Source organism: Rhamphochromis sp. 'chilingali', assembly GCF_963969265.1.
Source record: "Rhamphochromis sp. 'chilingali' genome assembly, chromosome: 21".
Lineage (NCBI taxonomy): Eukaryota > Metazoa > Chordata > Actinopteri > Cichliformes > Cichlidae > Rhamphochromis > Rhamphochromis sp. 'chilingali'.
This window is the reverse complement of record NC_137949.1, coordinates 6174529-6191879: the sequence shown is the minus strand read 5'-3', so window position 1 is coordinate 6191879 and position 17351 is coordinate 6174529. Positions and strand designations below refer to the sequence as shown.

Below are 17351 nucleotides of genomic sequence, written 5' to 3'. Positions count from 1 at the left end.
TCTATAAGCAGTCAAACTAGGTTTAAGAGTTCCACATTCAAACGCTGCCTACAGTACAGTGTCTTCACACTAAACTCTGCAGTCACTTTCATTCCACACCAATCAACTTCACTACTAGAAAGACAAATGAAAGCAACTTACCCACAATGTGAGAAGTCATGCTGATTGAGCAGGTAGTGTAGTACTAGTAGTATTAGTAAACTCTGATGTTAAACATCTGTTTAAATCAAATGCATTTTTCCCTTACATGCTTTACCAAACCGATTCAACATTCAACACACCCATTGCTGCAGCAGAAGAGATTATATGAAATATGATATGAAATCCTATTGAAAACAATTCTTGTTTAAACCGTCTACAATTCTTGCCTGCAGGGATGCAGGTGAGTTTAGCTGGGCTCCACCTCTTTTAAATGTGACTCACCGAAATTTCATTCCTGCCCAAACACGACCTGGAACAAGCTAGTTCTCCTGCAGCATCCTAAGTACTTTATGCTGCACAGGCTGGAAAACCTGACTCAAATTCAAGCAAACCAAGCAAAATGGAAGACGAATTTTGGAAGACTAAGTTAATGCAACCCCAACCCCAGTTAGGTAACTGAAATTTAGCCAGTAGGTTACACAGTGCAGCTAAGCAAAAACGAAAGAAAAAAGAGTCACTCATTGACATAAATATGGTGTTAGCAATAGTGTAAATGTGCATGTCAAAATAAACCCAAAACTGCACCCTATTCTATTTGGCAATGCATAAAAAGATGATTAATGTTGTACCGACAACATATTAAAAAGGTATTTAAAGTGACATCACATGTTCTCCCTAAAACAGCCAGTGGGTATATCCACGATGCAGAACACATCGTGCTCAAGTCCCTGCACCCTATGCAAGAAAATATCCTCCCAGACTCAGTTAACAAGTGTTGAATACACCCAACAATCACACATAGCTTGAGCTATTTTTAGTGACATTCTTTTATCATTACACCTTCAAATATACACAAAAAATGACTTTCACACTCTTATTTTACAAGATGGCTTGTCATGGGGGCGTTGGGCTTACATCATTCCTTCTGGACATGGTGTAGCAGCTGAAAACTACATAACTGGAAAAACATTTACAAGGCTTAAAAAAACACAGTGTTCTAAATGTGGGGAGCAAATGAGCTAAAAATAGCTCTGTGAGGAATGAAGTCAGATTGGACCCAATAAGTTAGGAGAGGCAAAAGAACTGAGGTAGGTACAGAGAAAGAACCACATATGAGCATGTTGAAAAGTCCAAAGATCAAGAGTCAAGGAAGATGTAGAGAAAAAAGATCCGAGAGTCACTCATTTTAAAAAATATAAGCTGCAAGAAAGAGAATAAGGAGAGTGGTGGATCAGGACTGAGAGAGGCTATTAAAAAAGGTGAAATAAGGACAGAAAGATTAAGAAAAGTTATGGAAAAATATGAACAACAAGTGTCTTTTTAGATATGTATTACTATACAGAACAAATATGGTTTTGCGAGTCTTGACAGATGTGTGGTTAAAGTGGGCTATTAATTTTTGTGCTGCAGTCTAGCATTGCTTCCAGCTGATGTCATGGAGATACTCTCTCAAAAAAATCACAATATGTAACCTTGTAATCGTGCCAGCATGCTCATAACGCAACACACATCCTTTTTTCATGCTCACGCCTGTTAAGCACTCAAGCAAATGTCAGTAAGTCTTGGTTCTTCAGTAAATGGAATATCCCCAAACGGCTCACATATCACCAAATACACAAACTGCATTTTTGGCACCTGTCAGGTAGAAAATAAAGCATAGCTACATATATGTGTGGTGAAAATTCTAGCTAGTTACAATTGCATTATTGAAAATGGAAGAGGAGATGGAAGAGGTCCTGGGTTCAAATCCTGGATAAACCCCCAAGTTTGCTGGTTTGAGGGACCTGACACATTAATCAGACAGACGCCACTGGGGTCAGAGCTAAAATAGCCTGTTCTTAAATTCTTAAACAAGACTGACCAGGAGGTCGCTGTTGCATTGATAAACCCCGTCTACCAGGAATCTGCAAGACAACACAGGGAGACAAACAGGGCAAAACAACAGGGACTGTCCAATGCACAGGGCCATGACAAGGACAATGGAATGGGAGATAAGGACTTCCTCAGCAAGTGATGTTTGATAAACCTTTGGATGCTTAATAATTCTGGGTCAGTCTAAGCAGGCATCCCTCTCCCCACCCATCTCCCCCAGCTTCTCTCTTCCAGGGTTTCCCTGCCTTGGACATTTCCAAAAGACCTCCTCTAGGAGATACGCCAGAGTCATCCTATTCAGATGCCCAAACCACCTCAACCTCAGAGAGAAAAGACACAGAATAAAGAGCTACAGGCTGGACTTGAACCTGGGGCACTCCTCTCCAGCCACCGAGCTAAAATGGTACTCTGTTCTTGGAATTTTTTTTATCTGATTTTTAAATCTGAAATATGTACATGAAATTATCTGTTTTTCATTTCATGTTGTAAAATGTTTTCACATGGTAATAGGTTTGTGTTATTCAAAGGTAATGGACACTAAGTGCAACCTAAATTGATTGGTTTACAGTCCGGTGAAGTCAAACTCTGGTGCTAATGGTTCCCGTAATGTTAGGTCCAAGGCAGCATTGATAAATTCACATTAAAAATGATGATGCTCTGTCACTTGCCAAGTTCACCTCTGGACTTTTGTTTTCTAAACTGGCAAAGGTCAGACAATGGTCAGCTATGGTAGCTTCTATAATATTTGTTAAGATATCACAGAATGCAGTTGGGCAAATAAGGCTTTGATCACACAAAGAAAACATCTACCTAAGCTTGAAGTACACATTTTTATGTGCCTTATTTGTAAATAAGACATTTCCCAGCTCAGCCACTTCACTTGTTCTTCGGCCCATCCTCCTACCATAAATTGGTAAATGTATATAATAACTTTTTTGTGTTTTGTTCTTTTTTATTCTACAACTTACATCACAAGCAGATGACTCATTGTTACATTTTTTAAAATCATAAACCAGAGATGAAAAACTTTAAAATGAAGTGGCTCACCAATTGAAAACCAACTTGTAACGACAGTCTCAGTGCAATACTTTGCTTAAGACGTTCATGAATGCCCCGAGATACAGTGAGTTGATGTGCGCGCAGTGTTTATTGCATGCCTGCACCACCCTCCTGCTCTTTCCCTTCAGAAGACTCTTTGCAACATGACTCATGTCTCAAAGTGAACAGCGGATCACTTTCCGTAGATTAAACCAAGCATGACCTCAAAAAGAGTGGTAAAAGTGAAACAAGATGTTGCCCACAGTGGACTGACTGTGACAAGGTCATCAAACTGCTCCCTTGAGTGAGACTGAGGCCAAACAGTTATTATGTTGCCACAGTGACTGAAATCAGGAGGGTTTTTTTTTCTTTTTACTCTTGCATGACCTCAGACCAGAAACAATGAGCACTTACTCATTTTAGGTAAGAAGCACCACAGTAGTTCCAACAGCCTAAAGCTAGGATTTTTTTTTGAAAAACGCTTTACTCTTGTTCTTGTAGAAAATATTTCATTGTTCAGTCAGAAACATTACACTGTAATCTGTACTGGAAATGAGACTGACCCTGCAGCAGCATGTGAACATTGTCAATATCCAGGGGGATGGTCCCCTGCTCCAACAAAGCATCTCTGGAGTAGAAGTCTGACGACATATTCTCATCCACAGACTCCCGGCAGCATGGCACTGCTCTAAAAAATACAGAGGAAAAAGAAAAGCATCAATATTAGTGCCTAAAAGAACTAAAGACTGAACTATAAAGATCTAAGACTAAAAGATCACACTTTTTCCAGCTGGTGCCAGTCTGAGGAAGCTTGTACCTTACCTTTATAGCCAAAAGTTTCTATATCTAATATACATGTGACCGAAATATTTATAAACAATAAAAAAAAAAAAAGTCTTATGTATCAGTTGCCACTTTTTGTTGAAACAGTTAATGATAACAGAATGGGGCAGGTCGGACGATTCGTCCCTTTCAGTTAGGTGTAAATCCATTGAGTCATTTATAATACACAAGCAAGGCTGATCAAATAATCATTAAAAAGTAAAAGAGCACCGTTTCCTCACAGCAAGAAGGTCCTGGGTTCAAATCCAGTGGAGTGGCTTATTCTCCCTGTTTCTGTGTGGGTTCTCTCTGGCTTCCTCCCACAGTCCAAAGACATGCTGTTAGTGCGGTTAGGTTAACTGGTGATTCTAAATTGACTATTTGTTGAATATATATATGAATGAGTGTCTGACCAGGGTACGCCCTGTCCATCTGACTTTAGCCCTCCCACAACCCTGAACTGGACAAGTGGATGGATGGACCAAGTTGGAAGAAACAACTGTGTGTTGTTATAAATTGTGTCTCAATCAGTCTGATTGCTGCAAATATACCAATACTCTGTCACTTGCGTGTAGTGCTACATAGTGATTGCAATACCGCTGCCATAAGACATGACAGAAAGGACCACTGATCAGCTACCATGAAAGACTCTCCACCTCTCCTGAGTAATCTGCAGACTTCTCAAGGTAAAGGGATGATTTAGACAGAGAACAACATGTGGAGTTTCACAATGCAGTCTTTTATAAATGAGACCCCAGGACATCTGTTGGATTACTGTGGATACTCAACTTCCATCCATCCAATCGCTAATACAGCACATAATCGCAGATGGGCTGGAGGCTATCCCCGCTGCCATACAGCAAGAGGCAGGGTACACCATAGAGAGGTTGTAATGATGTTCTCAATCATTTCCAGTCATGTTCGGATAAACAGGCCCGCAAACATCTGTGCATTCAAGCGCTTCTGTTTCAGCAAAAGCGTGTGTGCTGCTTGTTGCTTGAGGCTAATTATTAATGTGCTGTAACTGGTGTACGAGCATGCACCCAAACCCATTCAGACACAGCAGACCTTTAATATTTTGGGATGTGGATACATGTATCCAATAAACATGAATTAGTGGTACAATTATATTTAAGATTGGTTATTATAATAATTATTACTATTTCCAGTATTATAACCATTGCATCAACACAAATAATGATAATGGTGCAGCCAGGAGGTTTGTGTGAACAGAATTATATTGTTCCTGTCTGCTGCTGTGTATGTCCACAAAACATTTGTTTTATGACCAACAGACTGGCAGTGAGCATGTCTGAAATACAGTCAAAGAGGAGTTTATCATCTTTTAAAGTGCAATGAAACACTGTCAGTATAAACTGAGTGCAGCGTGAAGTGCTGGGCCGTGTTCTGTCTTGTTCATTCCCCCTCTAGGATATGAACAAGCGGACTGAGAGAAATGTATGACATTTAGACATCTTTACAGAGTAGCCTGCCTAAACAAATCAAGCAGTGAAAAATAAAAAAGCCCTTTGATTTGATTGTTTTTCTCTGCAGATAAACACGACTGACGTGATGGTCCAGGAGAGCGGACAGGTGAGCGAGACTAAAATACAACAGTGTGAAATAGTGCCAACACTCACCAATATGTCAGAGCAAATGTCAGATGTGTCAGAGCCAGATCAGCTCAAATACAAGGAGCTCACGTACTGTGACCTGCATGTGTTGCCAGAAGAATGTGATTTCACTCAAACTGGCAACGTGAAACATTGGAGCCACTTGGCAATATTTCTTGTATGCTGTTTCCTATGTGGCATGTTTTCCTCCCAGAATCGTTAATGGCCAAACAAATATGAATCCTTAACAAGCCAGAAGAAGTCAAACTTATGGTTAATTCCTAAAAAAAACTAATCAAGTCAATAAAGACTCTGGTTGTACACAGAAACACATTAGCTCTGACAAACTCTATTAAAAGGGCTATTTGCAAATATGACACTACCAGTGCTATAAAGTGTGTTGGCAGTAGATATGGGTGTTGAGGAATTTAATTTAAAGCTGAATCCAGTAAATCCTTAGTAACTGGAGAATATTGGTGCAGATAAAGTTAATAAAAACAAAAAAGCAAGAAAAGTATTTTTATACTCTTGACAAGCTGTTGTGATGTCAGTGCATGAGATGACTCCTTACTGGTTACTTGACATTCTGACAAGTGCAAAATACCAGCAAACTATTTAAAGCACCATAACTAATAATAACATCAAATTAAATCATTTGACAAGCTAGCATTAAACAAATATTTGCCCAAGGTTACTCGCAGCTGCGCAAGCAATAAGAAGCAAGCAGCACATGCGGTTTCTAAAAACACACTGAACCACTAACATCCATTGTTAATGTGACCCCACAGAACCATGCTCTGATAATGCTACCCTGCCAAGCATGTGTGCATATGTGGACTGCTATAGCACAGCATTTGAGCTATCCCAAGGCTTCGTGTCAGCTGCAAAACGATAGATCAAGGGAGGCGAGAGACCGAGAGAGCGGTATATAAAATATATACAAATATTTACTGCAAGAGATTACAAGAGATAGTAACTAATGGGAAAATGTCAGGGGTTTCTTACACAGGCATAATTTAAAAGAAAGGAATACAGCTTTTACTGCTGTGTGTTTTTCACTGTCTGGATCTAATAAATACAAAATGCATGAAGTTGTTTACATGTCTATTGAGATTTCAGGGCAACAACAATAGAGTGCTACACTCATGCATGACTCATAGTTAAGCAATCAAATCACACCATCCATTAAAGTTGCATCACAAAGTGAATTTTACTAGCTGTCATTACTGAGTAAAGAGGTAAGCCTATAGCGGGCAAAGGCACATTATCAGAGAGAGTCACAAGTCCCACTGCTCAGCTCTAATTGTAGCAATGAGACAAAGGGCAGCAAAACACATTGCACGGTGCTGTGGAAAAAGCACAGGGAGGGGTCACATCACAAAGCCAAAGCACTGGCATTACATGCTTGTTGCATGTATTTATCCAGATTAATAATCGCATAATTAGTTAAAGTGGCCGTCTGTGAGAAAGCTGAAGGGCATGAAGTAGTAGAGAGGTATTAAGTCTCCCCAGAGCGCCACAACAAAAGTGATTTAACAGTCCAGTTTATTCATGTCAGACTTACAAGTGCAACCTTAAATAAAAGCTTTACCCAAGAAAAACACAAGCAGTAAGTATCAGTAGTAAGTGTATATGTTGTGCTAGAGTATCCAACATGTATCGATCAGTAAATTAAAAAAAAATCCCACACATAGTTTTAGTTAAGGATAAAGCGTGCAAAATATCCTTCATTTGATGAATGAGCAAAATGAGCACTTTGTCTTACAGATAACTGTGCCCTATTCAGGACTGAGAAAAGAGGCTGTCTTCAACCTCAGAGGAAGCACAAAAAATGCAACAAAAAGTATTCTTGACTGTGGTGCAGATGAAAGTAACACATTAAATAACCTAAACCTGAAACGGAATCATTTTGTCACTGGAGTTTGTACAAGCCTGTGTTACACTGAAAGCCTTTCTTCCGCTCTGTTTTCACGCTGTGTCCAGACTTTCAAACAGTAAAAAAAATTGACCATATTTACCAAAATCTTTCAAAAAATCTGTACCAATTTGTTCAGATTTCATGTCACCCCTGCACACATTCCCCATATATTTACAAGGTATTCATATTAATTTTTAAAGCTGAGGGATAATGGATTAGTCATTGACAATATATGCTAGAAAATGTTAGCCTTCAGCTCCCACAGCTTTATGCCAACTGAAAATATCTTGGATGTGAGAGTTGAACCATGAGCTAAGGACTGGTTAAGACTAAACAAAATTACCATTCAAGAAACAAGAAGCTGTTAAACCTGACTTCAGTTAGCATAAATTAAATGAAAGAAAATTAAAATCTATGAAGATACCAAAACAAAATCATTTCTGTGTGCAAGGCTAATACCTTCCTCTGGCTCCAGGATCCTACTTCTGTGTCAGTCTGACAGTACTGCTCTGACTAACCACAACAAGCTGGAACGGAACTAAACTGACATGAACCACAGACAAATCAGTGATATCCAGTTTGTACAGTAATTGTAAACAAACACCTGGGAAAACCACATCTTCCACATTCCCTCACTAGAGATTTGACTCTAAAGGGAACTCTCCCTGCCACTAGCTTTTATCTCAGTATAATGATGACAATATGGGGCAAATATCTTGAAGGCGGACCTACAGTGCAATATATTTTGACACGCATGCACAGTATCACAAGGTTCATACAACACGGAGGTCTTGATTGAATGAGGTTAGTAAGGTAGTTTCTCTTAGATAGAAGATTTCTATCGAGTATCATTATCTATGACTCCACTAAGGAATGGAAAACAAACACACTGAACTCTAACAAGCTAACAGGGAAAACATAAAACTCCTGTTATTTATTAATGTTCTGCTAGGGCAGAAAAATGGTATCACATAATTATTCTTCTAAATAGCTCAAGTTGAAGTGAAGGAAATAGGGTTGCAGATTTTTTATAGAAACAAAACTAAATGTTATACTACCCTACATACCACTGTAGGGATTTTTAATCCAGGGTGCTTAACAAAATGATTCTCAGCTCAACTTCAGTTATCCTACCACCTACAAGTGGGCTGAGTTAGAGCTGCTCACATGTTTTAGCAGAAAGGAAATGTGAATTTATATGACAACGTTGTTGTAAAAGCATCCTAACCAAAAGCAATATCTCTGGATTTATATCTTAAATACAGAACAAACAGTCCAAATTTATAGCGTGATTCTTGGTATAAATACAAATCTTATAGTGATCTTTGGTAACAGGCAATTTTTCACACATAGACAGATAAACATGAGGTACAAAGAAGAGGTGGCTCAGTTAAAGTGATGACTGAGAGAGACACTGTGTCTGAAAGAATCCTTCAAGTCAAACTACTGAGAAAAGTCACATCTGCTAACTGGGTGATAAGGCCTTTAAATGATGTATAAACTGCAACTCATAACAGTCCTGGGTTGATACATATTCACTTTACATCAGTCACTTAAACATAGAATAACTTTAGTTAGCAACAGGAATTCGTTATTCTTACTAAACTGATGCATTGAATTGTTACTAGACAGGCTACAGTTCAGAACTGCTTATATATATACATCTATATAAATAAGATATATAGATGTATATATGCAAATGTAAGAAAAGAAATCCCAACCACTGTACATTAACTTGTCCTATCACTGTTGTCTATAAGTGCTACTAAGTGAGCTGGCTCTCACTGCAGGAATGTGAGATAGTGTCACTGTTATGAAGCTGTTGGATCCCAAAAATAGCAGCAAGGAACATGTGTGTCCAGCTGAACTGAGATCAGATCAGTTGAGACATATAATGAGTCCTTGAGGAAGACTAGAGGACTTTTTAATAAGGCAGATAAGAAGCCATGGGTCTGCAGGTTTAGGAAGAATATAATGAGAAGACACTCTCCTCACACACACTTAGGAATTGCATCGGGTGACAGCAATACCATTACTAATTACACTCAGGGTCAATTACAGCCGCATTTTGTAAACTTCACCACCTAAACTGCAGTCAGTAGTCAACACATTCTTTACAGCTGCACGTACAGCTGGTTCTTCGACATTTCATAGAGATTTACAGAAAAAATGTTAAAAGTTGGTTGTACTTACATACAGTAAAAAGTTGTGTTTTGGGGTAAAGATGGAGGTCCAGGGACTATTGAACTGCAATGTGGGAGAGCAGATCTGGTTGTGTTGTAGTATGTGGAAATGAAACCTGAAGCACTGTTTGACAGATCTGGAAGTTTGCAGCGCTCCACTGGACTGTCACCCGAGAAGTCAGAGCCATGCCGGGGCCAAGTAGGAAACTCTGTGGGGCACTAAAAATAGAAACCAGCCAGGGTTCAGCTCACCCACCTCCCTCCAGTTTGGCTCTGATGGCTGTCACCTGGGTTAAAGGTCCGGCTTCAACATGTACATATATGCTCATGCGCATGCAGAACTGACAGATCCTTTCTGAGGTGTAGCCATGCATGACCATACAGTGTAAACGAAAGAAGGAACATATTTGAGCTAAAAGTTACATAAACCTAGCAAAATACGAGCTATATAGCACTATAGGAGACTAATGGTATGGTAATGATATGATAAGTTTTTATTATACATCACAGATCCAGTAATTATTTAATAAAATTTATGGAAATACACATGAAAATGAAACATTCTTTTTATTTAAAGGAACATTTGACTGTTCACATATTCACATTCAGGTCAGTGAGTAAGAAACACCACATTTTCCACTGATGTACTGGGATATGGTGATATTGCGTGATCTCTTTGTGATCTACTAGCTGATAAAATGTGATTTTCCTCATGCATTTTTATGGTAAGTATACACACCTTAGAAGTTAAGTTCTTCGTTTGGTATTACAGTTTTGTTTACTGATCTTTATGTTTTGAGTATTTTCGAGTCTTTTCTTAGTTTTATTGCTTAATTTGTTTCCTCTGTGTTTCCTGTCTAATCCTCCCCTAGGTTTATTAATGTATCTGCGTTTCTCACACCCTGTTTTATTTTGGCAGTTACTTGTCTTAACTGTCTTGTGTTTAGTTTTACTTCCACTCCTGTCTCATTGTCTTGATTGTCTGCACTTGCTTCTTGTTTTCCCCAGCTGTGCCCACTTCCTGTTATTGCCCTTCTGTGTATATATAGAGCTGTCTTCTTCTCAGTCCTTTGTCTCAGTGGCTGTTAATCTGTTCTCATGTGTTTGCTGGACTGAATTAGTCTTTTGTTTTGTGCACTGCTTCAACAGCCTTATGAAAGATGCATTCTGAGTTTAACTCTAACCTTTTTCCATGCCCTGCTTTTGAGTACAAATTCTGTAATTCATGAGTCCAATTTAAACACATTATGATTCATTTTAATCATCAGATATGAGTTAAATGTTTTAGAGTGTTAGTGTTAGTGAGACTGGCTCACAGGTCTAGAAATACAGCTAAGGTCCACTCATCTGACATTTGCAAAAGATTGAACTGGATATTTTAACAGATGTACTGCAATACCAACATCTTTCCCCAATCAAGTCATAGTTTTTATGGATACAATATTTTCATGTAGTTTCAGCTAATCATACAATGAGAAAATAATTTCAAAGGATTCATCTGCCAAAGAATTGTATATCACTGTAAAATGGCATAACTCAGTGAATGATTTGCATTCAAATCATTGAAAAATATTAATATTATATGTGAGCACCAGAGGTCAGCACAACATCATCTTATTCCTGTCAGGGCTTCTGACGTCTACAGCCAAACCCACACGATTTCATACTTTTAAGTAAAGTCTTAATGTTTACATTGATTGATTGATTGCATGGATTTGAGTATCGATTACTGGGAAAGCATTAAGGACATGGATGGGCTGCTTTTATTACCCTTCAGTTTACCTACATAACCAAACAATCCATGGAAATAAACAACATACTTAAATAACTGCCCATGATAGTCTGTTGATCTGTTTGTTGCTTTAGATATTTAGCACTACTGCCACTTATTACCTTTAGGTCATTCCTGGAGATAGGACTTTTGTTATCTTGAGGAATCTCCTGAGTAAACTGGACAGAAAATGTTAATAAAGATATTATCTTTCTTTTAGAAACTTACACAATTATTGGATATCACAAACAAGAGCAAAGCTGAGTGATATGCCAGACCTAGGATTTTACTTTTTATTTAGGATTACTCATTTATCTTTATTCTGCTCATTTTTACAAAAAGCAATTATATTTTTATTTTCATGTAAATTTCACAATTAAACACTGTTGAATTCAAACATTGGCAAGAAATCCTAATAATGCTACCATAATAATAATAATAATAGCTGTGACACTATCAAAAGCTGCAGAACAACATACGTGGGCTGAACTACTGGCTGTAATAATATCTCATTGGGTTTTTACATGTTTGCACTTACAGAAGCTTCCTTTCTCACTTGCACAAACACTCACATGCATGCTGGCTTCAGTCTCTCTGCACTAACCCTTATATAAGACACTAGCCTTTGAATTTGATTTGGTTTCTGCTTATTTCCTAGTTATTTTAGTCAGGACTGATTAATAAAGAAGATGAGCATCCTTGTAATTAAATGACAAGAAAATGAAGCTGGAAACTTTCAGTATATAATAATTACATAAAAGCTGGATTTTGGAAATCTAGGCTTTACTCCCTTTGTACTGAATCACAATTAACCTCCACCAAAGTTATCCAATTACATGCATCCTGTTAATCTACATCCTGCACATTGTTCAGTAAGGCTAATTCTTCATGACAGCAAGGAGAACAGAGAGTCTGTGAACCTGTCCCTGACTCATCTTCCACAATATTCTCTCTAATCTAACTTTAATTGCTTGGCCTTAACTTTCAAGTCGACTTCTACAGATTCATTTCCTGAACTACTTGAGCACAGTTCTGCGCCACTGGCTTCACATGCCGCTCGTAGGGGTACCTGACGGTGGTAATTTCTTGATGAGGCAATTCATCCCCTTCTACATGTCTCCACATCTTTCTTCTCCTCCTCCTGTCACTGACTCCTGGGAGGGCTGACGTATCCTTTCCGTCATAATTGAGTGAACCGTGTGGTAGAAGCTGTAGACTTGGCCAGGTTGCTCTCTAGAGTGGTGTGATGAGTGTCACTAGCAACAAAAATGGACAACCACCCCCAAAACAAAACACATGACACAAAAAAAATGAGAATGAGACAGTAGCAGGGTGAGGCGGAGGACAGCTGTGGAGGAGCTTATGGGTGAAATAATTGCAGTCGGCATGTGAGAACAGGAGCAGGGTCTGTACCTGGAGCCAGCTAATTGAGCCTGAATGAGTAAGTGTAGACACAGGTAGGAACTGCATTTGAGTTTTGTTCCCCCTTTTCCATGTGAACGACTATGAACAAAAGGGCAGACGCCTCCCTAATCAAGCTAATGGAGTGGGAACAAGCTGGTGGCTGAATTCGATGGGCAGTGACAGGTAGAAGGGCCTTTGGGGGATTTACAGAGTCAGGAGGAGAAGAGGCAGACCGAGGTGAGGTTTTCAGCTGCTGGTTGGCAGGACGAGGGGCCGATATAAAGCCTCGGCTTGTACTGCCAGATCCATTAGCAGATGGTTCAGGTCAAAGGAACCATCAGTGACAAGTACTGTGGTTCATGTTATTCATTCAGTCCAGCCAAAAAATCATTTCACATCCGAGTATTAAAAAGTGAGAGTAGCTGCTCATTAAACAGCAAAAAACTAAAACAGATGCTTCAACGTCTGCTTGAAACCAGACTGCAACTGCGATTTACAGCTGAGATGACCCTTCAAAGGAGACAGCCACAGTGGTGAGTGCATGCAGGATTATTTTCCGAGGTTTAACTTCGAGGATTGTAGCTCTTAACTGTGTTCAGTCAAAATAGCAGGACTGTTTTTAGTCCTGAACGATAACCAGGAATGTCAGAGATTTACAGATTTGCAGTTTAACAGTTTATTGGTGACAAGTCCAGAAAATAATAAATGATTCTACAAATAACTTAATTTGTCTAACTCTGTAGTTTTTAACATGTTGTGTGCTTTTGGCAGACAATGTATCAAATGAGAGGAATTACAAAATTATCAAAAGTGAAAAATTCTATTTTTAAGGATTAAAACTCCAATAATTTTTTGACCAGTACTGGACCATACTTCTATTATAGAGGAATGCAGGTGATTTAATAAAAAACAGAGACCTGACCGTTGCCTGACACTCTACAATACAGCTGTTATGGGCTTCATTCCTAAAACATTTGCATAAAAAAACCCAATACTACAAAGTGATAACTAAAGGGGTATCATCTCAGCTAAAGCACACTGAGAATAAACTCATTTAAAGTCAAGTGCTAAAGAAAATGACTTGACTGGAAAGTTCAGGGTTTTATTACATTTTTGAGGTGGAATGTCAGCAGAGACACGATGTAGCGCTCTTTTCCTGCTTTTATTTGCTCTTTGAGTCTCCTGAACGTGTCCTGGTTGAGGCACAGAGGAATGGAATGGTTATTCTGAATATTACCAAGGTAGGAAATACATTTAAGGCCATTTAAAAACAACATTGGACAAGGTGGTCAACAAACTGTACTTAAGATTACAGATTTACAGTAAACACCTATGATTCCATTTTAATTGATTTTATGACAAGCTTACAAATAACTGACACCAAAAAAAAGTGCAGTGGGACAGCTTCACATCGATATGCAGAGGCCAGAATGCTCTCACTCTAAAGAAATGTGTTCATGCATTTAGGGAGTCAGCCTCCTCGCTTGCATCAAGTATGCCCTCACAAATCCTATTTAAAGTCTTCTTTAAATCACTCCTCCTTCTTTACGTCCACAAATCCTTCTCTTCCTCAGGAAGCCTGCTGTGGTTCTGTGTTGCTTTTTGCTCGGGATCTCTCTACAGTCCGACAACATCAGCTGTGTGTCAACCATCAACCTGCGGCGTTTCATTGGCTGCGCAGTCCGGGAGTTCACCTTCCTGGCCAGGAAGCCCGGCTGTGGGAGTCTGCACATCACCACTGATGCCTGCTGGGGGCGCTGTGAGACCTGGGAGGTGAGGACAAGGGCCACTGTACCAGGCACAGACACACAGGGAGGATAAGGGGGACTGAAAGAATATGATTATAGTGCGAGGTGATATAACTCACAACTTTACTCAAAATTAAATTATCAGCATAGATAAAAAAAGATGAACAACATGGTTTAGTAGACAGTTAAACACAGAGAGAGGCAGAGACAGATGAAGTGAATACTGTAGATACAGAGATGGAGAGATGGGTGATCCCGCCCTGGAGAAAATTTGTTTTCGCTTTCTCCCAAGGTCAGCTGCAAGTGCAAGCAGGGATTGAGCTGCTACAGTTAGATGTCCAAGGGAAAAAATACATGCAGTGTTTGCAATACCCTACCAAGATCTAATTATTGCCACATAGTAATGAGTGGCTGTCTGAAGTGAAACACTTGCATAAGAATGAATAAAGACAGAAGACTTTTGGAGTGCTAAAATTGAGTTAACATTCTGCAGGAATGGGAAGCAGCGTGGAATCCAGAGATTGAAGTGACAGCAGAGGTTTCCTCCACAATGCCTCAAGAGCATGAGAGACACAATTGGATTTCACAAGTCACCATATACTATTATGAAAAAAAGACGCTGTGAAATCTCAAGTTTCATCTGGAACATTGCATTCAGTGACGGGAGGCATTAGGAAGCTCATGATTCTCTCTGCTTTATTACTGCAGCGTAGCGGAGCTTTGTGTTGTTCTACTCTTTGGATCGCCTCAGGGAAGAGCCTCATCTTTTTCTCTGTTCTCCCCCACAGGGAGGTCAGGGCACAGCAGAGGGAGCTGATGTATTGCTTTAGGGAGAGTCTGAGGACAGACACCAGGAGGTCGGGGGTTAAATCTGTGCAGGCCACAGTGAAACCGACAGGCAGTGTTGGCCACGGAAACAGCTGCAAAAGATTTGCATTAATTTGAGCATTCTTTGGAAAATAGAATCAAGATAAACTTTTGTCATTTTATAAAGTATTTGAGGAACACTGAAGGTGTTTAATGTAATGTGATGATGTGTCACAAATGTCCCATCAAAGACAGCTTGGAATATAAAAGCTAACTGGAGCAGCTTTCTTTGGCAAGCTGAAAGAATTATCATTAATATGAAATGATAAAGTAGGCCATAACTGTAAAGAAAGCCCAGCCTCCTTATTCATGGATTTTGTCAACGTCTTAAAATACAACAACAACACAGGTATGGAGCAAAAAGAACTAGACTGCATTTGTATGAGGCGCACAAAGACTTTAAGTTACACTTACTGCAAAAACAAAGTACAAAGCCACACATAACCTTCACCAGAATGAGACACATCAGTAAATCACAGCAGCACTCAGTGATAGTTTGGCTTCCCTTTAAAAACAGGTGCACTGATTAAGTCTGCATGTTAATTGAAGGACAGGATTGGGCCACTGGTCCAATCAGTCATGGTGGAATGCAGGACCAAGAACCAGCAATGAGGATGAAAGGAAGGATGTGGAACGTATGCAGCCACTAATCGGGAACATGGGTTTGCATGCACTAATTAGCATACAAAACACTCAGATATGTTAGTCACAAGGAAGGAAGAGGGAGCGTAGCAACCACGACAGTTGGAAACACATTATTTGTTATTCAGTTGAGAATGAGAACAGAAAAGCCTACATAAATACATGGGTGCTGCAATATACCAGTATTTGTGTGTGTGTATATATATATAGTATGCATATGATAATGATAATAGACTTTTATACATACCTTTCAAGACACACAAGGACACTTTACAAGCGGTTAAATACCATAATCACAGTGTGCACAGTGTGTGTCTGCCTGTATATAGATTCTGTCAGTGTGTCATGTTCACGTCTCGGTCCTCGTCTGAGTGTTTGTTAATTCCTGTTTTATTTGAAAGTTCTCAGCAATAAACCTGCTTTTTTTTTTTTTTTAGTGTTTGGCTCCAACCCTGCCTGCCATACAGTGAACCCTGACAGTATTACAACAAAGTGATAAATAAATTTAAAACAAAATAAATTTATTTTTGGTTTTTTCAGAAGCCAATCCTGGAGCCTCCCTTCATTGAGTCCTATCAGCGGGTTTGTACTTACAATGAGACTCGGCTGGAGACTGTGAAACTACCAAACTGTCAGCCCAATGTAGATCCAACATACACCTACCCTGTGGCCTTAAGATGTGACTGTGGAGTCTGTCTGACCAGCACTACTGAATGCATAAGTTCTGTGTGAAGTCTGAACAGGCAGAAATATTTTATGTACACTTTTGGTAATAATTACACGCAATACTGCTTTAACTGGAATGTGTCACTACGCCAGGAAATGTTGTTAGAATGCTCTTAGTTTGGATACTACATATCCAAGAAAAACCTGAGATATATCACTACTGAAATATGTTACCAGCTTCACTTGGCATTTTTTCTTAGGAGCAAAGCAATCACTGTAAACCTTGCAATGTTGTAATTGACATAAGTGAAAAACAATTTTTTATCTGCCTTTAATGGATGAATAATGAAATGATCACTTATTAGCTTTTAATCAACCTGAGCTTTTAGCCCAAGGGTCTGCTGGAGAGGTAAGGGCTTACTAAGTGTCCTTATTCATTTGATTTTCCATGAGAACTGGGTGTATTAATAATCTCTGAGTGCTCTCGTGTGTTTTGGAGTGCAGGACCATCACTCTTTCCACAATAAAAGCATGTTTTCTTTCCTCCTCTGTTTCTTGTCATTTGGGTTTGTAGAACTTCATGTTTATGCTTAAATTGCTGCAAATCTGGCTTTTGATACAGACATTACCACCAGGGCAGAGAGCTGTGTAAAAAAAATAAAAATA

The 17351-nt window shown here is 39.2% G+C and overlaps 2 protein-coding genes across 2 annotated transcripts in view; one reads left to right on the top strand and one right to left on the bottom strand.

Annotated features, from left to right (window-relative positions):
* syne2b (spectrin repeat containing, nuclear envelope 2b) overlaps positions 1-7907 on the bottom strand; it is a 142494-nt gene extending 134587 nt beyond the window's left edge. Inside the window, exons 1-2 of the mRNA XM_080871114.1 lie at positions 7864-7907; positions 3615-3739 (exon numbers count right to left, since the gene is read on the bottom strand). Of these exons, the coding sequence (XP_080727240.1) occupies positions 3615-3702 (88 nt within the window). The 5' untranslated portion in view covers positions 3703-3739; positions 7864-7907. The remainder of the gene's footprint in view (positions 1-3614; positions 3740-7863) is intronic.
* Positions 7908-13095: 5188 nt separating this feature from the next.
* Positions 13096-17127, top strand: gphb5 (glycoprotein hormone subunit beta 5). The gene is made up of 3 exons (XM_080871790.1): positions 13096-13295; positions 14337-14535; positions 16560-17127. Exons 1-3 carry the CDS (start codon positions 13216-13218, stop codon positions 16749-16751), a joined length of 471 nt encoding a protein of 156 aa, XP_080727916.1. The 5' UTR covers positions 13096-13215; the 3' UTR covers positions 16752-17127.
* The last annotated feature ends 224 nt before the right edge of the window (positions 17128-17351 follow it).